Source organism: Mobula birostris, chromosome 13 (assembly GCF_030028105.1).
Source record: "Mobula birostris isolate sMobBir1 chromosome 13, sMobBir1.hap1, whole genome shotgun sequence".
NCBI lineage: Eukaryota > Metazoa > Chordata > Chondrichthyes > Myliobatiformes > Myliobatidae > Mobula > Mobula birostris.
Genome location: NC_092382.1, coordinates 107,934,808 through 107,956,710, shown reverse-complemented (window position 1 = coordinate 107,956,710; position 21,903 = coordinate 107,934,808). Strand labels below are relative to the sequence as shown.

Below are 21,903 nucleotides of genomic sequence, written 5' to 3'. Positions count from 1 at the left end.
CACCAACTCGACATTATTAGCGGTAATTAGCGTCTTTTTTTTGTTTTACATTTTACAAACCTTGTACATTAATCTTACAAGTTTGAGCCCCACTGATCCTTCAAAAAATCAAATCTCATGTGGTACACGTCACAGAATATATAAAAACAGACCGTGAATCCAGTGGAAAACACGCGATACAGGTGGACAGACACCTGACACGCTGACCGTCATCAGTCAGGACACTGAGTACGGGAGTCGGAGGTCACGTTGCAGTTGTACAAGACGTCGGTGAGGCCGCACTTGGAGTACGGTGTTCAGTTTGGGTCGCCCTGCTGTACGGAAAGATGCCGCTGAGCTGGAAAGACTGCAGAGGGATATTTCCGAGGATGCTGCCGGGACACGAGGGACTGAGTTATGGAAGCGAATAGGTGCACTCTATTTCCCCAGGGATGGGGGTATTGAGAACATTAGGGCACAAGATTGAGTTGAGAGTAGCTGAAAAGAAAAAAGGTAGAGAGAGAGGGAGTAGCTAAACCAAAGAATGGAATGGGGAGGGAGGGGTAGAGAGGGAGTAGAGAAATACGGGAGAGAATGTGAAGAGATGGGAGAAGAGTTGTGGGGAAAGGAGCCAGAAAGCGAGGAGAAATAAAATGGAGATGCAATAGGTGAGGTGGGAGGGGAGGAAGATGAGAGAGAGGGTTTAGAGGGACGACGGTAAAGGGATAGAGGAATGTCGAGTAAGAGTGCGATAGAAGGAAATAAGAGAGTTGGGTTGGGGCGAGGGACAGAGAGGAAGCAGTACTGAGAGTCGGGAACAGAGATCGGCGAGAAAGAGGATGTTCCCATTTGATTGAAGTCGGCCCCTTGGGCTGTTGACAGAGGTCCGGTATCATACCAGGAATATCAGGGTACAAAGGTGCAGGCTTCTCACAGATGAAACGGTGTTGGTCATTACTGCAACTCTGAAACCAACCGGGTTTCCATTCACTGCATTCGAACTTTCCACCGTTCATTTTGTACACGACGTCAGAGGCCACTCTCCTGTCAATGAGGGGTAAACAACTTCATAAGGGACAACCCTGTGTCAGTCCCCAAAATCACTGAACTCTCCCTTACCAGTGACCCGTGGCAGGCCCCAAAATCTCCCACTACCACACCGTCCCAGCACAGTCCTGTGTCAGTCTCCAGGAAACTCCCACTGACCCACTCTCTCCCTTCAGACCTGCTATAGTCATCATATTAATCCCTTGCCCCACCCTGTCTCCACAGACCGGTGTCAGACACCAGAATAATCACAGTACCAGTATAATCACACACCCTTACGGTTGACCTGTGGCAGACCCCAAAATCTCCCACTACTCTAACGTCCCAGCACAGTCCTGTGTCAGTCTCCAGAAAACTCTCACTGACCCACTCTATCCCTTCAGCCCTGCTTCAGTCCCCATATTAATCCCTTGTCCCACCCTGTCTCCACAGACCAGTGTCAGATACCAGTATAATCACAGTACCAGTATAATCACACACCCTTACGGTTGACCTGTGGCAGACCCGAAAATCTCCCACTACTCTAACGTCCCAGCACAGTCCTGTGTCAGTCTCCAGAAAACTCTCACTGACCCACTCTCTCCCTGCAGACCTGCATCAGTCCCCAAAGTATTGCCTTGCCCCACCCTGTCCCCAGAGACCGGTGTCAGACACCAGGATGATCACAGTACCCGACCTTCTCCCGACGGTCCCGTGCCGTTCCCCAAAATACCCGTACAGCGCCACTCTCTTCCCAAGGCCCTATGTCAGTCCCCAAAATACTCCCACTGTCTCACTGTCTACCACAGGCCTGCTTTATATCGTAAAATAGTCAGACTTCCCATTCTCACCCCACAGATTTGTGTAAATCCCCAAAGTGCACCCACTGCCTCACTCTCTCCGCACAGCCCAGTGTCGTTCCCCAAAATACTCGCACTTCCTACTCTCACCGCACAGACGTGTGCCAGTCCCCGACATAATCCCACTGCCCAACCATCTCCCTATAGACCTGTCAGAAACCAACACACTCCCACTTCCCACTCTTTTCCCACAGACCTCTGTCAATGCCCAAATCAATCCCACTGATAAATTCTGTCTCCACAGATCTGTGTCAGTCATAAAGTATTCCCACTACCTTATCCTCCCCCACAACCGGTGTCAGTTCCCAAAAGAGCTCCGCAGCTCCACCCTCTCCCCACGGCCCAGTGCCTGTCACCAAAATAATCTCACTGCCCAACTTTCTACATACAGATTTCTGTTATCACCAAAACACTCCCGCTTCCCACTCTCTTCCCACAGTCCACGTCAGTCCCCAAATTCATTCAACGACACACACTCCACCGACAGCCTGTGTCGGGTCCCAAAATAATGCAATTGCCCACTCTTCCGCCAGAGACCTGTGTCTCCCAAATTATTCTGTGCCCCATTCCATCCACACAGTGTTCTACTGACATATTTCCTCCCAACAGACCTCTTGTTACAAAGGTGGGCGTTAATGGCGGACCGAAGTGCAAGACACAGACACTGAAGTACTAGGAATAGGACCTGACTAGAGTAGGGACGTGACAGGGTGCAGACACAGAGCAGGGACAAGAACGCAGAGTTGGGCTAAGACAGGGACAAAACAGGGAACCCGGATAACGAACTATGCACTAGGAGCCGGTGCTTAGGCTCCGAGTCAAAGCCTGGACAAGGTCACAGAACCCGGGACTTGCCTCTGGCTCGGGCCCCTGAACTGGGCAAGGACATGACATGACTGCAGGACACAGGCTGGGGTCTTGAAGCTGAGCTAGGAGACAGGCTTGAGGCCTGAGCTTGGAGACAGGCTGGGGTCTTGAGGCCTGAGCTTGGAGACAGGCTGGGGTCTTGAGGCCTGAGCTTGGAGACAGGTTGGGGTTTTGGGTCTTGATGCTGGAGGCTGCAGCCTGGGGTCTTGAGTCTTGGAATGCGGAGGTTGATAACTCGGAGGCCACAGCTCGGAGACAGACTGGGAACTGTACATCAACATAGAGCCTGGAATTATCCTTCGAAAAGCCGGGGCTCATCTTTAACACGACACTAACATTAGACAGGACAGTACATAAACATAGAGCCGGGACTAATTCCTAGACAAGCCGGGACTCAAATTTATCTCCACACCAATGTGGAACAGGTCCATCCGTAAGTTAACGGTAGAACGGCCGGAGTTACCTAACAGAGACAAAGCCAAGACAAGACAAGACCGGAAAACAACACCCCACCCCGCCCGCCACGCATGGCAACGGCAGAATGCCTCACTTACCCCACGGAAGCGAGGACAAGACAAGACAGATCTCCCTGTAGCGCACGGCAGAACTGCCTGACTTACCCCAGTCCGACGGGCACATCCCTCCCTACCATCGAGGACATTTAAAAGAGGCGATGCCTCGAGAAGGCGCCGTCCATCACTGAGGACCCTCCCCACTCGGGGAAACTCTCTGCTCGTTACTACCATCGGGGAGGAGTCACATGACTGTAAACACCCACACACAACATGCAGGAACCAGCTTCTGCCCCTGCGCCGTCATATCTTTGAACGCAAGAACATTTTTGCTGTGTTTATTAAAATTTGTAACTTACATTAATTGTGCATCATTGTGGGATACAGATGCTGCCAAAGAGCATAATCCAGGCTGCAATTTTTTTTCAGATAATAAATCAAATAGCGATTCCGGTGGAAAGCATCCGATACTGGTCGACAGGACACCTGGCACGCTGGTCTTTACCAGGTAGGGCACTGAGGGAGACGGAGGGTTTTGAGAGGACGGGGACGGAAGGGAGAGAGAGCTGTAGGGGTGGGGAGAAAGTGAGAGAGAGTTGGCAGAGGACGAGTAGAAAGAGCGAGCAGAGAAAAGGCGAGGCAAAAGGGGGTGGACTGAAAGATAGAGGGAGTGGAGAAGTGCGGGACGGGGTTGGAATGGCGAGAAAGCAGGGGATCGAAGGGGACTGACATCTGTTGGGGTGTGGTGGGGAGAATCTAGTAGGAGGAAGGGGCAGTAGCGTGAGGAGGGAGTTTGAGAGGATGGAGGAGTGGTAGTTGACAAAGAGAGAATTGGGAAGTGGAGGGGTAGATACGTGATTCAAATCGGCCCAACTAGCACAGACGGCACATGATTAAGTTGATTGTGGGTGAAAAGGAAAAAGAGAGAGAGAGACACAGAGAGAGAGAGAGAGAGAGAGAGAGATCAGGGAGACGGAGGGTTCAGATAGAACGGGAAGAGGGGAGTTGGTCAGTTGGTCACTTGATTTTTGTCGCCTCCACTGGCTGTTGACAGAGATCCTGGATATTTTTAGGAATATGCGGGAACAAAACTGCCGACTTCTCGCAGATGAAACGCCGAGCACGATTGCAAGAACTCTTCGCTGGGTACGAGTGGCAGTCTCTTCAGTCTGACGTCCCCGAGGACACCTTGTACAGAAGATCCCAGTCTACATTCCTGTCCAAGACGGTTAACAATTTTAACAGAGACAAAGCAGCTCCAGAGAACCCGAGCCGAGACAGTCTACAAGCTAAGCCCATGAAATCAATCTCTCCTAACAGCCTGTGCCAGTCCCCAAGCTGATCCCACTCATCCACTCTCTCCCCACAGCTCCGTGCCAGTACCCAGACAAATACAATGGTCCAAATGTCTCCCTACAATCCTGTGTCAGTTCCCAAACTAATCGTGCAGACCGAATGTCACCCCACAGCCCCATGTCTCCCCAAACTAATCTCACCGTAACGCTTTCTCGCCACAGTCTTCTGTCAGTCCCCATACAAATCGAACAGGCCCACACTCTCCCTTCAGATATGTTTCACTCCTCGAACAAACCACACTGTCCCACCGTCTCCCCACAGACTTATGGCTGTCCCGAGATGAATCCTTCTCGTCCACACTCTTGCATCATCCCTGTGTCGGTCCCAGAATAATCCTGTTTCCCCTCACTATACCCAGAGCATCGTGTCAGTCTCCGAACATATCGCAGTACACGGCGCACTCACCATAAACTCTGGTCCGCTCCCAGACTTGTACAACTGGCACCCTCTCTCCCACATCCGTGCGTGAGTTTGCAAACCAGTCCCATTAGCGCCCTGTATCGGCCTCCAAACTAATCCAGTTGTCCTACTCTCGCCCCTCAGATCTATGTCATTCACCAAACAAATGCCGCTGTTAATCCCTCTCCTCACAGCCCGGCGACTATCTCCAAAATAATCCCACTCCACCGCGCTTTCCTCACCGATATGCGTCAGTACAAAAATGAGATAATTCCTGTGTCCTGAGCTCTCCACACTGCCCCCAGGCGGTTTCCGAATTATCCCCACTGCCCGGACATTCCCCGACAGACACCTGTCGGACTTAAAATGTCCCTATTGTACCACACTCTCCTGAGAGCCATGTATAGTTTCATCGTAAACTAATCCCACTTTCTCCCGTCAGGTCTATGACAATACCCAACTCTCACACCACAGAGTAATCCAAATCTCACCCGTCTTCGCATTTTCCAATCCAGTATGCACTGTTTCGGTACACAAGTTTGTTGGATACAAAGCTCTGTGAAATTAAATTTATTTGATTAATGCCAAGAATCGAAAAGTATGTACGGAGTTTCTCTCAGTTGATTACAACATGAACCTGTGATTGGACGGTGTGGAGGGAGCTTCACTGTTTGCCATATCCTGTGAATGTATCATGGGACGGTGTGTAGGAAGATTCACTCTGTGTCTGACCCCGAGCAAGTGTACTAAGAGTGTACTGTGGGAGTAACTCTGTGGTTGAACCCGGGGGAGTGATGGGTCGGTGTGGAGGGAGATAACTCTATGTCTGAACCCGAGAATGTGTGATGGGACGGTGTGGAGGGAGATTCACTATGTGCCATATCCATGAATGTGTCATGGGGCGCTGTGTAGGAACATTCACTCTGTGTTCGAATCCGGGAGTGTGTGATGGGACAGTGTGGAGGGAGCTTAACTCTGTGTCTGACCCCGAGAATGTGTACTAAGAGTGTATTCTGGGAGTAACTCCGTGGCTGAACCCGGGGGTGTGATGGGACGGTGTGGAGGGAGATAACTCTATGTCTGAACCCGAGAATGTGTCCTGGGAGTGTAGTATGGGTGTCACTCTGTGTCTCACCCCGGAAGTGTCTGATGATTCTTGTGAGATCTTCTTGTGATGTGACACATACCGCTTCATCTCTTGAATTGATTTCAAGCAGCCTTGCATCACGGTTTGAACATTCTTGCATCGCTGTTGGGAAAAATGTTTCAGACGTGGATACGAAATAACACCGGTCTTTATTTGTGATCCAGTCCTTGGAACACGTATGCTCTGGAAATAGGAATAAGGAGTAGTGAATATCACTGCACACCGTCCAATCACGCACATCGGGGTGAGAGATAGAGTGAATCTCCCTCCATTCCGTCCCATCTAACACCACACGGGATCAGACCCTTCGACCGTCATCAATGATGCCCTCACCCGCAGCTCCTGCATTCCCGGACTTCAGCCCTCACCCCATCCTCCCGTCACCACAACAGGGACAGAGACCCCCTTGTCTTCACCGTCCACCCCACCAGACTCCGGATCCAGCACCTTATCCTCCGCAACTTCAGCCAAATTCAACAGGACCCACCAGGAAACACATCTTTCACTCTCTACTCCTCTCCGCTTTCCGAAGGGATCGTTCCTTCGGCGACTCCCTAGTCTACACGTCCCTCCCCACGGAGCAGGTCCTGAAGAGTGAGTATAGAGACCTTGGTCGGAAGTTAAACAGCAGGACCTCCAGGGTGGGTGGTAATCTCAGGATTGCCACCTGTGCCACGTGCCAGTGACGGTAAGAATAGGATGCTCTGGCGGATAGACACGTGGCTGAGAACTGGTGTAGGGGGCAGAGTTTCAGATTTCAGGATCTTTGGGACCATTTCTGCGGCAGGTGTGACCTGTACAAGAGTGACGGGTACACCTGAACTACAGGGGAGCCAATATTCTTGCTGGGAAATTTGTCTGTACTATTGTGGAGGGTTTAAACTAAATCGGCAGGGGGGTGGGGATGGTAACCAGAGTGCCAGAGCAGATAGTGGAGCGGGGGTGAAAATAATTGGTGTTAAAAGTTCATGGAAAGTCACAAACAGAAGGGTTATGTGTGGTTGTAATAATCATCTGATGTGTTCTCTATTTCAAAGCGAGAAGTATCCTGGGGAAGACTGACGAGCTGAGGGCGTGGATTGACACATGGAATTACGACATAATATCAATTAGTGAAACTTGGCTACAGCAGGGGCAGGACTGGCAGCTTAATGTTCCAGCGTTCCGATGTTTCAGACGTGATAGAGGCAGAGGAATGAAGGGAAGCGGGTGTGGCATTGCTGGTCAGGGAAAATCTCACAGCAGTGCTCAGTCAGGGCAGATCAGAGGGCTTGTCTTCCGAGACCTTATGGGTGGAGCTGAAAGACAGGAAAAGTATGACCATTTTAATGGGGTTGTATTATAGACCACCCAATAGTCAGCGAGAATGGGAGGAGCAAATCTCCAAAGAGATAGCAGACAACTGCAAGAAACATGAAGTTGTGATAGACGGGGATTTTAGTTTTCCACATACTGATTGTGAGTCCCATACTGTTAAAGGTCTAGACGGGTTAGAGCTTGTAAAATGCGTTCAGAAAGGTTTTCTAAATCAATATTTAGAGCTACCAACCAGAGACGATATAATATTAGATCTCCTATTTGGAAACGAGTTAGTACAGGTGACGGAAGTGTGTGTAGGGGAACACTTTGATTCCACTGTTCATAACACTATTAGTTTCAATTTGACCATGGATAAAGATACCTCTGGTCCTCGGGTTGAGGTTCTAAACTGGAAAAAGGCCAAATTTGAAGAAATGAGAAAGGATCTAAAAAGCGTGGATGGGACAGGTTGTTCGCTGGCAAGGATATGATTGATACGTGAGAGGCCTTCAAAGGTGACATTTTGAGAGTGCAGAGTTGAATTTCCCTGTAAGGATTAAAGGAAAAGTGAGTAAGAGTAAGGAAGCTAGGTTCTCGAGGAATATTGGAACACTGATAAAGAAGGAGAGAAGATGTTTTACATGTATAGGAAACAGGGAGTAAATAAGGTGCTTGAGTAATATAAACAAGTGAAAAAGTACTTAACAAAGAAATCGGGAGGGCTAGAGGAAGACGGGGTTGCTTTGACAGTCAAGGTGAAGGATAATCCGAAGAATTTCCGCAGGTTTATTAAGAGCAAGAGGAGAGTAAGGGATAAAATTGGTCCTAATGAAGATCAGAGTGGTCGGCTATGTATGAAACCAGACGAAATAGGGGAGATTTTATTTTATTTTATTTTATTCTTTTTGTGTGTCGTTATGTACTAAGGAAACTGGCATGGAGTCAATAGAAATCGGGCAAACAACAAATGAGGCCACGGAACCGATACAAATTCAAGAGGAAGAGGTGCTTGCAATCTTGAGGTATATATCCCCAGAGCCTGACAGGGTATTCCCTTGGACCTTAAATGAGACTAGTGTTGTAATTGCAGGGGCCCTGTCAGATATATTTAAAATGTCGTTATCGACAGGTGAAGTGCCGGAGGATTGGAGGATAGCTCATGCTGTTCCCTAGTTTAATCGAGGCTCAGAAAGTAATCCCGGAAATTATAGGCTGTTAGTTTTGACATCATTAGGAGATAAATTATTGGAAAGAGGTCTAAGAGACAGGATCTACAAGTATTTGGATAGACAGGGACTTATTAGGGAGAGTCAACATGGGGTTGTGCGTGGAACGTCATGTTTAACAAATCTATTAGAGTTTTTCGAGGAGGTTACCAGGAGGGTGGGTGTAGGAAACGCAGTGGATGTTGTCTATAGGGATTTCAGTAAGGCCTTTGACAAGGTCCCGCATGGGACGTTAGTCAGGAAGAGTCAGTCGCTAGCTATACATGCAGAGGCAGTAAAATGGATTAGACGTTGCTTCAATGAGAGAAACCAGAGGGTGGTAGTGGAGGATTGCTTCTCTGAGTGGAGGCCTGTGACTGGTGGTGTGCCACAGGGATCAGTGCTGGGTCCATTTATATTTGTCATCTGTATCAATGGCTGGATGATAATGTGATATGTTGGATCAGCAAATTTGCTGATCATACCAAGTGTGGAGGAGTAGTGGACAGTGACGAAGCTTTTCCAAGCTTGCAGAGGGATTTTGACCAGCTGGAAAATGGGCTGAAAAATGGCAAATGGAGGTTAACACAGATAAGTGTGAGGTATTACACTTTGGAAGGACACACCAAGGTAGAAGATAGAAGGTAAATGGTTGGGCACTGAGGAGTGCGGTGGAACAGAGGGGTCTGAGAACGCAGATGCAAAATTCTCTAAAAGGGGCGTCACAGGCAGATCGTGTCGTAAAGACAGCTTCTGGAACATCGTGTTATAAATCAAAGTATTGACAGAGGATTGGAATGCTATGGAGCGGTTGTACAAGACATTGGTGAGGCCGAATTTGGAGTATTGTTTGCTGTTTTGCTCACCTAATTACAGAAAGGATATTAACATGGTTCCAATATGCAGAGAAGGTTTACAAGGATGTTGCGGGGACTTGAGAAACTCAGTCACAGAGAGAGGTTGTAAAGGGCAGAACTTGATTTCCTGGAGCGTAGAAGAATGAGGGGGGATTTGAAAGAGGTGCATACAATTGTGGTGTATATATATCCATGTATCTTAATTATGACGGGTTATGATGGGTATAGGTTGGGTGAATGCAAACATGCTCTTTTTTTCTACAGAGGCAAGGGGAGATAAAAAAAAATAAAATAGAGAAGACATGAGTTAAGGGTGAAGGGGGGAAATTTCAAAGAGAATATTAGGGGTCGGTGGCTTCTTCACTCATAGAGAGGTAGGAGTGCGGAATGAGCAGCCAGATAAAGTGGTAAATGCCGGCTCATATTTAACATTGAAGCAAATCTTGCACAGGTACAATGATGAGAGGTGAGGTGTATTGAGGGATATGGTCCAGGCGCAGGTTAGTGGGACCACACCAAAAATGATTTGGCACAGCCAAGAAGAGCCAGAAGGCCTGTTTCTGTGCTGTAATGTTTTTATGGTTTCTACAAGCTGTGATTCTTCCCAAAGGTTGTGTTACTAAGTACTGACATGCAGGGTGTCCATATTTTTTCTTCATGCCTTTTCATTGTTTGCTATTTTGGAACGTAAAAGATGGAAATAAAAAAGTTCTCTTGCCTAAAATATTAAAGAAAACTGTCATCTTTAACTTTATGTTTTTTGGAAATCAGTTCATCTTTTACTCGTTTAGCTATTCACAGTAAAAGAAATTTTGATCAGGGAATCCCAAATGGTTGCATGCCACTGCAGTGTGAAACTCCCTCCGCACCATGCCGTCACACGCTCCCGGGGTCAGACACTGTATGAAGCTCCCTCCACACGTCCCATCCCACACTCCCGGGGTCGGGCACAGAGTGAAATTCCCTCCACACCATTCCATCAAACCCTCCCGTGGTCAGCCAGAAAATGAAGCTTCCTCTGAATAGTCCACTGTCGCATCACACGCTCTTGCGGACAAACACAGAGTGAAGCTCCATCAGCACCGTCCCATCACACACCCGGGAACAGGCACAGAATGAAAATACCTCAGCAAAGCTCATCACACACACGGGAACAGACAGGGAATGAAACTCCCCTCAGCACCGTTCCATCACCGTCTCACAGAGTCAGGCATCGCGTGATGCTTCTTTCACACCGTCCCGTCACCGAATACAGATTTCAAAAACCCAGCAAAGATCCCTGTACAAAATCCTGGGGTCAGACATAGAATGAAGCTCCCTCCACGCCGTCCCATCACACATTCCCGGGGTCAAACACAGAGTGACGTTTTCTCCACACCCTTCTACCATAAAACAGAAGGATGAGGCACAGAGTTAAGCTAGCCTCACAGTGTCCATTCGCACACCGCAGGGAAGTGGTACGGTGTAGCTCCTTCAGCACCATCCGACTACCGACAGCCGAAGAAAGACATGAAGAAAGCTCTTGCCCACTCTCCCAGAACACACGCAAGGGTCAGAAATGGTGTAAGGCTCCTTCACCAGCGTCTCATCACACTTTCCCCGAATCAGACACAGAGTGAAGCTCCCTCGACACCGTGCTGAAGGCGAGCTACACTCCAAGTGAGGTAAGGCAGGGTAAGTTCCTTTAAAAGTAGAACGGTATGCAGCGGTATTTTATTTGGAGCAAGGAAGGCGGCGAGGCTGTAGCGTATTGGGTAGGTCATGACAGCTCAGATCGGCCCCATGGTTTGTTCACCTGCATGTGCGAAATCAGGCACTTCCACTATCCCTGACGACTATGTGTGCAGGAAATGTGTCCAGCTGCGGATTCTGGCAGACCGCATTGAACGGCTGGAGCTGCGATTAGATTTATACTGGAGCATCCGCGTTGCTGAGAAAGTCGTGAATAGCACGTTCAGTGAGTTGGTCACACCGCAAGTAAAGGCTACACAGGCAGAAAGGGAATGGGTGGCCGCTAGACAGCGTAGCAGTAGGCAGGTAGTGCAGGAGTTCCCTGAGGTCATCTCCCTCCTAAACAAATATACTGTTTTGGATACTGTTGGGAGAGATGTCTCATCAGGGGGAGTTAGCAGCAGCCGAGTTCATGGCACCATGGGTGGCTCTGCTGCACAGGAGGTGAAGGAAAATGAGTGGGAGAGCTATAGTTATAGGGGACTCGATTGTAAGGGGAATAGATAGGCGTTTCTGCGGGAGCAAACGAGACTCCAGGAGGGTATGTTGCCTCCCTGGTGCAGGGGTCAAGGATGTCTCTCAGTGGCTGCAGGACATTTTGGAGTGGGAGGGTGAACAGCCAGTGGTGGTGGTGCACATAAGTACCAAGGAAAGAGGTAAAATAACGGGATGAAGTCCTAGAAGGTGAATTTAGGGAGTTAGGAGATAAACTAAAAAGCAGGACCACGAGGGTAATAATCTCTGGATTAGCAGCAGTGCCACGTGACACTCAGAGTAGAAATAGCAGGATATATCAGATAAATACGTGGGTTGAAAATCGTGCAACGGGGAGGGATTCAATTTTCTGGGGCATTTGAACCTGTTCTAGAGGAGTTGACACGGGTACAAACAGGACGGTCTGCACCTGGGCTAGACTGGAACCAATGTCCTAAGGAGAGCGTTCGCTACTATTGTTAAGAAGGATTTAAACTAATGTGGCAGGGGAATGGGAACAAGTGCAGAGAGACAGAGGGGTGTAAAATGAGGGTAGAGCAAAAAGTAGTAAGGTGAAACGCAAAAGTGGCAGGCCGGCAAATTCAGGGTAAAAATCAAAAAGGACCACTTTTCAACATAATTGTATAGGGGCTAAGAGTGTTGTAAAAGCAAGCCTGAAGGCTTTGTGTGTCAATGCAAGGAACATTCGTAACAAGGTGGGTGAATTGAATGTGCACATAGTTATTAATGAATATGCTGTAGTTGGGATCACAGAGACATGGCTCCTGTGTGACCAAGGATGGGAGCTCAACATTCAGGGATATTCAATATTCAAGAGGGATAGACATGACAATTAATGAGGTCGGGTAGCATTGCTGGTTAGAGAGGAGATTAACGCATTAGAAAGGAAGGACATAAGCCGGGAGGATGTGGAATCGATACGGGTAAAGCTGCATAACACTAAGGGACAGAGAACGCTGGTGGGAGTTGTGTACAGGCCACCTAACTGTAGTAATGAGGTTAGAGATGGCATTAAACAGAAAATTAGAAATGCGTGCAATAAAGGAACAGCAGTTATAATGGGTGACTTGAATCTACATATAGATTGGGTGAACCAAATTGGTTAGTGTGCTGACGAAGAGGATTTCTTGGAATGTATGCCCGATGGTTTTCTGAATCAACATGTCCAGGAACCAACTAGAGAGCAGATAATTCTAGACCGGGTACTGAGTAATGAGGAAGGGTTAGGTAGCAATCTTGTACTGCTAGGCTCATGCGTAAGGGTGATCATAATATAGTGGATTTCTTCATGAAGATGGAGAGTGACATATTTAATTCAGAAACAAAGGTTCTGAAATTAAGGGTAACTTTGAAGGTATGAAAAGTGAATTAGCGAAGATAGACTGGCAAATGATAATTAAAGGGTTGACGGAGGATATCCAACGGCAAGCATTCAAAGATCGCATGGAGGAACTACAACATTTGTTCATCCCAGTTTGGCACAAGAATAAACCAGGGAAGGTAGTGCACCTCTGGCTGACAGGGAAAATTAGGGATGGTATCAATTCCAAAGAAGAAACATACAAATTAGCCAGAAAAAAGCGGCACACCTGAGGACTGGGAGAAATTCAGAGTCCGGCAGAGGTGGACAAATGACTTAATTAGGAAAGGCAAAAAAAGCTGATCAGAGAAAGATTGCAGGGAACCTAATAACTGACTGCAAAAGCTTTTATAGATATGTAAAAAGAAAAAAAAAATAATTGGATAAGACAAATGCAGTTCTTAGAGTCAGAAACTGGTGAATTGTTCATGCGGAACCAGGACACGGCAGACCAATTGAATAACTACCTTGGTTCTGTCTTCACTAAGGAGGACATAAATAATCTTCCGGAAATATTAGTGGACCGAGGGTTCAGTGAGATGGAGGAACTGAGGGAAAATAGATGTTAGTAGGGAAGTGGTGTTGGATAAATTGAAGGGATTAAAGGCAGATAAATCCCCAGGGCGAGATGGTCTGCATTCCAGAGTGCACCAAGAAGTAGCCCAAGAAATAGTGGATGCATTCGTGATAATTCTTCAAAACTCTTTAGATTCTGGATCAGTTCTTGAGGATTGGAGAGTGGCTAACTTAACCCCGCTTAAAAAAAAAAGTGAGAGAGAAACCGGGGTATAATAGACCGGTTAGCCTGACATCGGTGGTGGGGAAAATGCTAGAGTCAGTTATCAAAGATGTGATAACAGCAGATTTGGAAAGCGGTGAAATCATCGGAAAAAGTCAGCATGGATTTGTGAAAGGAAAATCATGTCTGACGAATCGCATAGAATTTTTTGAGGATATAACTAGTAGAGTGGATAGGGGAGAAACAGTGGATGTGGTATATTTGGATTTTCAAAAGGCTTTTGACAAGGTCCCACACAGGAGATTAGTGTGCAAACTTAAAGAACACGGTATTGGGGGTATGGTATTGATGTGGATAGAGAATTGGTTGGCAGACAGGAAGCAAAGAGTGGGAATAAACGAGACGTTTTTCAGAATGGCAGGCAGTGACTAATGGGGTACCGCAAGGCTCAGTGCTGGGACCCCAGTTGTTTACAATATATATTAATGACTTAGTCGAGGGAATTAAATGCAACATCTCCAAGTTTGCGGATGACACGAAGCTGGGTGGCAGTGTTAGCTGTGAGGAGGATGCTAAGAGGATGCACGGTGACTTGGATTGTTTGGGTGAGTGGGCAAATTCATGGCAGATTCAATTTGATGTGGATAAATGTGAGTTTATCCAGTTTGGTGGCAAGAACAGGAAAACCAATTATTTTCTGAATGGTGGCAGATTAGGATAACGGGAGGTGCAACGAGACCCCAGTGTTATTGTGCACCAGTCATTGAAAGTGGGCATGCAGGTACAGCAGGCAGTGAAGGGGCAAACGATTTGCTGGTATTCACATCAAGAGGATTCGAGTACAGGAGCAGGGTGTTTCTACTGCAGTTGCATAATTCCTTGGTGAGACCACCCCTGGAGTATTGTGTGCAGTTTTGGTCTCCTAATCTGAGGAAACACATCCTTGCCATGGAGGGAGTACAAAGAAGGTTCACCAGATTGATTCGTGGGATGGCAGGACTTTCATATGATGAAAGACTGGATCGACTAGGCTTATAGTGGCTGGAATTTGGAAGATTGAAGGGGGACCTTATTGAAACATGCAAAATTCAGAAGAGATTGGACAGGCTAGATGCAGGAAGATTGTTCCAGATGTCGGGGAAGTCCAAAATGAGGGGTCACAGTTTAAGGATAAAGGTGAAACCTTTTAGGACCGAGATCAGGAAAAACTTCTTCACACAGAGAGTGGTGAATCTGTGGAATTCTCTCTCACAGGAAACAGTTGAGGCCAGTTCATTGGCTATGTTTAAGAGGGAGTTAGATGTGGCCCTTGTGGCTAAGGGATTAGGGGGTATGGAGGGAAGGCTGCTACAGGGTTCTGAATTGGATGATCAGCCATGATCATACTGAATGGCGGTGCAGGCTCGAAGGGCCGAATGGCCTAATCCTGCACCTATTTTCTATGTTTCTATGTTTCTGTCTCCACGGACACATCACACACTCCAGGTGCCCGATGTGGAATGAAGCTCCCGTCCACACTGTCTCATGAGACACTCTTGGGGACAGACACATAGTGACGCTCCCTCCATACCGCCCCTCACACACACACCTTAGTTCGGAGAACACAATTTATTTCCCTCCACAAAGTCCAGTCAGACACAGTGTGAATCTCTCTCTTCGTGGCACCGTCACACACTCTAGCGGTCAGACAGGGAAAGAAACTCCCTGAGCACACATAAAATTTCAGATTGAGAATGATTCTCCCCTCTACAGCTTCTCAACACACCACAGAGCAAAGTGTCAGACACAGAGTGAATCTCCCCCTTATACGGTCCCGTCACACACTCCCGGATTCAGACACAGAATGAAGCTCCCTCCACACCGTCCCATCACACACTCTCGGGGTCAGAGATGGAGTGACTCTCCCTCCATAGTGTTCCGTCACACACTCCCGGGAGTCAGACACAGAGTGAAGCTCCCTGCACATGGTCCCATCACAGACTCCTGTGGTCAGTCACAGAGTAAAGTTCCCTTCACACCGTCCCATTACACCGTCTCGGGGTCACAGACAGAATGAATCTCCCTCCACATGGTCCAATCCCACATCCCGAGTCTTACACAGTGTGACTCTCCCTCCTTACGTCGCATCACATACTCCCTGGCGAGTCACAGAACGAAGCTCTTCCTGAACTGACCCACCACACCCCACTGTGTTCACACAAAGCGACGTTCCACCCACACACTCCCATGGCACACTCACGGGGTCAGAATCTCTCCACAGCATCCAATCACACAATCTGGTGTCACATATAATAAACGTCCATCTGCACTGTCCCATCAAACACTCCCGGAGTCAGACACAGACGCTCTTTCTCTACGATCCCATTGAGACTGACACAGAGTGAAGCAACATCCGCTCCGTCCCAGCACACACTCCTGAATTCAGCACAGAGTGAAGCTTCCTCTGCACCGTCCCATCACTCACTCCCGGAATCAGGCACAGAGTGAAGCCCCCTCTGCAACGTCCCATCACGCTTTCCCGGATTCAGATGAATCTCTTTCTCCACAGTGCCATAACGCCATGGATTCAGACATGGGGTGACGCTCTGTGGGCACTGTCCCATCACACTATCCCACTGTCAGACACAAAGTGAAGCTGGATCTACACCCTCCCATCTGAGAGTCCCCGAGTCAGTCCTAGAGCGAAGCTGTAATGTTACGTCTCACAATCCCGTGGTCAGACATAGAGTGAAACCACCTCCACAGCGTCCCACCACACTCTCCTGGGTTCGGTAATAGATTCCAACTTCCTCCGCGCAGCCCCATCACACGATCACCGAGTCACACACTGAGTGAATCTCCCTATATACCATCTCTTCACACACTCCCTATGTTAAGCACAGAGTGACGTTTCCGCTCACTGTGCCTGCCCCGTCATGAGGAGCGTGTTAAAGAGTGGATGATGCCTCACCTCTTCTGCTGGTCAACAATTCACAGATTTGAGCTTTGGTTTCGTTGACAGATCTGTATTTCGTTTCCATGTCAGTGAACTGGTGACGGAGATCAGTGTGCGTTCGGTTAAGATCGATCAGATCAGAGTTGAGCGTAGATAGATTCTTTAGACAGGTTCTCTGGGAGAGATTCAGGTGGGAAATTAATTCACGATAGTTTCGGTCGGAGGTGATCATAGACTGACGAATCTGTGATACTGAGAGAGAAGGTGAAAGATATGTATCCTTTACAGTGACACGTGAGTCAGCGTCACGCTACCGAATGGGTCACAGAGAGTGATGTGTCAGTGTCACGGTGAAGGGTGTCACAGTGATGGATGTGCTGGTGGTACAGTGAGAGAAGTCGGCGCCACCCTGCGGTGCGTGTCTGTGCCGCGCTGAGCAGTAAATAAATTTCCCGGTGAAGGTGTTATTGTTACAACGGGGTCCGCATCAGTATCGTACGGGGCATGTTCGTGTTGCTGTGAGTTACGAGCCTGTGTCACTGTGATAGGTGTTTTTGTGCCTCGGCGAGAGGTGTGCCGGGTTACCGTGTCTCGATGTCACTGCGAGGGAAATGTCAGAGTGAGCGACCTGGTGTTGTCACGCTGGGTGGAGTATCTGTGTCATGGTGTTGGGTCTGCCGATCTCACAGAGAGGGGTGTGTCTGTGTCGACCTTGGAGACATGTCATGGCCACGATCGGTGTGACAGTGTCTCGCTGAGGTGTGTCGATGTCACCGAGACTACTAGGTCGGGGACGCTGTGAAATTAAGTGTCGGTATCACGGTGAGTGGTTTGCCTGTGTCACGGTGAGGTGCCTCAGTGAGCGGTGCGTCGGAGTTATTTTGAGGGCCGATACCGTATCGGTAATGGGTGTTGCAGTTGGTGTGAGTCTTTGTCACGATACCGAGCTGGACGGATCTCGTTGAGGAGCGTGTAGGTGTCTTGGTGTACGGTGCCTAACTGTCACGGTGAAGGACGTGTCGGTCTCACTGTGAGGTGAGTTTCGGTGTCGCCTAAGGGGAGTGTAACAGTTACACTGTCAGGGTCAGGTCGATGTTCCCAGTAAGGGGACCATGTCTGTGTCACGATGTGGCTCGTGTCCCTGTCTCGGTTAGGAGTGCAACTGTGTCGAATTGAAGTTCGCGTCCGTGCGACGGTGACAGGATTGTCTGGATGAGTCCTGAATGTGTTACGGTAAAGGTCGTGTCTTTGTCACGGTTAGCGGTGTGTCTGTGTTATGGTCAGGAGTTATTGTGTTGTTACGGTAAGGGGCGTGTCTGCGTCACTGTAGTGTTTTACAATAACAATTTGTTCCACTCTCTTTATTTGCGGTCTGACTCCACCCGGACCCCGTTCGGCTCACCGTGGATCGAAAGCCCGGCCACAATCACGGCAAGGATGCACGTAATGATGCAGAGTAGGTAGATCTTACGGTACGGTCTATTTCCGATGTACTCTTTCGGCTCCTGTTCGTGCGCACCTGTGGAGAGAGCACAAGACCATAAGATTTAGGAGCAGAAGTATGCTATTCGGCCTATTAAGTTTGCCTTTTCCTCATAACGTTTGAAGTTCGTTTCTCAGACAGAAAGCCCGTCACTAACGGTGTTCACCGGGGTCAAGGGTGGGACCAGTGATCTTTATCAATTATATCGACGATTTGCGGTAGATTATATTGGTCGCGGTTGGTAAGCCTGCACACAACACTAACGTCGGTGACGAGGTAACAGTGAAGACAGTTACCGCTTACGCTGGGATTTCGATTACCTGGGGAAGGGGGGCAGAGCAGTTGCAAATGTGATTTATTTTTCATAAGTGCGAGCTATCGTATTTCAGAAAGGAAAACAAGGGTACAACGTTCACAGTGTTCGGGAGAAACCCTGGCGTGTGTTGAATAACAGTGGGACCAAGGACCCCACGTCCAACGTTCCCAGAGAGTGAAGTTACCGGTAGAGGGGTCGGTGAAGGTGTCTGACGCCCCGGCCTTCATCAATCAGGGCACGGAGTACAGGATTAAGGGGTCACGTTGCAGTTGTACAAGACGTCGGTGAGGCCGCCCTTGCAGTACGGTGTTTAGTTTTGGTCGCCCTGCTATAGGAAATATATCAATGAGCTGGACAGATTGCAGAGGGAGATTTACGACGATATTGCCGGGGCTCGAGGGATTCAGTTACGGAGATAAGTCGAGCAGGTGGGGACTTTATTCCTTGGAGCGCAGGGGTGACCTTACAGGAGTGTATACAAACACGTGGGTACACAGAGAAGGTGAATGCGCACTGTAATTTTCTTTAATCTTGGGGAACCGTGGACCGGAGCGCACATGTCTGAGATGATAGCAGAAAGAGATTTAAACTGGGACCCGAGTGACGATTTTGTTTTTACCCAGACGGCGGCCTGTCTATGGAACGAGCTGCCAGAGGAAGTGATGGATGCCGATGTATTAGGACTTGAATTGTTGGGCGTATGGCACGTGACCACTTCAGAGTGACGTCATAACTGTGAACTCTGACCTCCTTGTGCAGTCACTGGCATTTCGGCTGGTGCCGAGGTAATGGGAGGATCTTCATAATCATCGATGAGAATGTCGTCTTTCCGAAGGTTCAGCATTGAGTAGATGGATGTGACACCGTCTGGGAAGAAAGAAAGAGAATGTGAGAGACAGAGAAATAGAAGGAGGAGGAATGGTTACTTCGTGTGCCAGGATTTAGATGTTTCAGAAAGGACAGGGAGAGAGGCAAAAGAGGTGGGACTGTTGATCAGAGATAGTGTCACAGCTGCAGAAGAGTAGGAAGAAAAGCAGGAATTGTTTATACCAAGGGGCTGGAGACTACCGAGACGGTATATGAGGTGTTGCTCCTCCAAACTTGTCCCTACACCTCATCTCCTGCAAACATTCAGGGCCCCAAACAGTCCTTCCAGGTGAGACAACACTTCAGTTGTGAGTCTGTTGGGGTCGACTATTGGATCCGGTACTCCCGGTGCGACCTCATCTACATCGATGAAACCCGACGCAGATTGGGGGACCACTTCGTCGAGCACCTCCACTCCGTCCGCCACAACAGATATGATCTCCCGGTAGCCACCCACTTCAACCCTGCTTCTCACTCCCATTCAGATATGTCCATACATGGCCTCGTCTACCGCTATGATGAGACTAAACTCAGGTTGGAGGAGCAACACCTCATATACCGTCCAGGTAGTCTCCAGCCCCTTGGTATGAACATAAAATTCTCCGACTTCCGGTTATTCCCTCCCCCTCCCTTCCTCTATCCTTATTTCACTCTGCCCCCTCCCCCAGCTCCCTCATGGTTCCGCCTCCTTCTTCTACCACCCATTTATTCAGGGCTATGAAGTCACTGCTTCCCCTCCCCCACCCCTTTGTCTTTCAAGTTACTGGTCTTTCAACTGAAGCTACAAGCATTCTTCAAATCCTTCCCCATCTTTCATTCTTCAGTCCTGACGAAGGGTTCCGGTCCGAAACGTCGACTCATCGTTTCTGACTGACGCTGCCCGACCTGCTGAGTTCATCCAGCGTACTGAAAGTGTTGCTTCAATAACTCTACAGGGAGTTTTTTTTTTTTTTTTTAATAGACGGCACGCTCTAAGATTGGATGGTTCAGATGGGAGAGAGTTCAGTAGGTGTGCTTAAAATGATTTCTTTTAGAGTTCCTCAAAGAACTCTAAAGGCTTGATAGACATGACTTGCCGTTAACAAAACCATGTTGACTGTCCCTGATCAGACCATGATTTTCTAAATGCCCAGAGATCCAATCTCTAAGAATCTTTTCCAAGACAGACGGAAAGCTCACTGGAGTATAATTACCCGGACTGTCCCTACCAACTTTTTTGAACAACGGGTAAACATTCGCCTCCCTCCAATCCTCAGGTACCATTCACGTGGACACGAGGACATAAAGGTCCTCGCTCTGCCTAGGAAGGCAGTGGAGGCGAATTCTCTGGATTATTTCAAGAAAGATTTAGATCGAGCTCTTAAAGGTAGCAGAGTCAAGGGATATGGGGAGAAGGCAGGAAAAGGGTACTGATTGTGGGTGATCAGCCATGATCACAGTGAATAGCGGTGCTGACTCGAAGGGATGAATGGCCTAATCCTGTACCTATTGTCTATTGTGTATTAACCCACCCATCTACAGTTGTATTCAGATCATTGTATATATCTCAAAGAGGAGATGTCCCAGCGGAATGTCATAGATACAGATCACATCATAGGAGTAAAAGAGGTAAAAGAATAACTGAGCGCAGAGTAAAGTGTCACAGTTACAGAGAAAGTACAGTGCAGGCAGACATTAATATTCAAGGGGACACGACGTAGCAGACGGCGATGTCTAGAGTGCATTACCGTCATCGGGAACCATTGCATAGTCTGATAAAAGCGGGCACAAACTGCCTTTGTGCCTGGCCAGGCTTGTTTACGTATCTTCGCCCGATGTGGGAGAGTATGGGTTGGGCGGGGGTCTCGTAAGAACATTATCCTGGGTGGGTCGGAGTCTTTATTACGGAGGCTGCTTCAGCGATGCAGCGGGATGTGTGGATGAAGGCCTTGGAGGTGAGGCAGCCTGATCTGCGCGATTCAAGCTGACTGAGAACAAAGTGCCTGAAATGACAGATTGTCACTTCCTGGGAAGAGGACAATCAATGGAGCAGAGCCAATTAAAACGTGTTAAATGTCAGGAACTTTTGTTACCCCGATGGCGGTCAGTCAGTGGTACAAGTTGCCAGAGGTAGTGGCCGAGGCAGATGCATTTGAAACTTGGACACTTGGGAGTATGACACGTGACCTCTTCAGTGTCGGTACTGTGAACTCTGACTCGCAGCTCGTGCAGTGACTCGCAGCTCGCCGGAACTCGAGGCAATGGGAGGAACCACATCCTCATCGATGCGGGGTTCGTCTTTCCCAATGTTCAGCTCGGAGTAGGTGGAGGTCAGACGGTCTGGAGAAGAAAGAGGAGAGAATGAGAGAGAGAGATTTAGAAGGAGGACGGACCAGTAGAGCATGGTGGAGGAGTGAGGACAGAGAAACGGAGCAGCGGTGCGGGAAGATAGCGTGCGGAAAGAGAGGGCTGAGTGGTAGATATTGAAGAT

General features: G+C 48.5%; 2 protein-coding genes across 3 annotated transcripts in view; both read right to left on the bottom strand.

The window, feature by feature from the left end:
- The window catches only part of LOC140207296 (uncharacterized), a 133,082-nt gene that overhangs the window by 48,803 nt on the left and 62,376 nt on the right, over nucleotides 1–21,903 (bottom strand). The gene's annotated exons all lie outside the window — the stretch shown is intronic.
- Nucleotides 3,604–21,705, bottom strand: LOC140207797 (oxidized low-density lipoprotein receptor 1-like). Its single transcript, XM_072276360.1, has 7 exons — nucleotides 21,506–21,705; nucleotides 19,314–19,433; nucleotides 18,170–18,286; nucleotides 16,783–17,019; nucleotides 6,187–6,329; nucleotides 5,491–5,555; nucleotides 3,604–4,460 (listed from the first exon to the last, which is right to left on the bottom strand). Exons 1-7 carry the CDS (start codon nucleotides 21,693–21,695, stop codon nucleotides 4,409–4,411), a joined length of 924 nt encoding a protein of 307 aa, XP_072132461.1. The 5' UTR covers nucleotides 21,696–21,705; the 3' UTR covers nucleotides 3,604–4,408.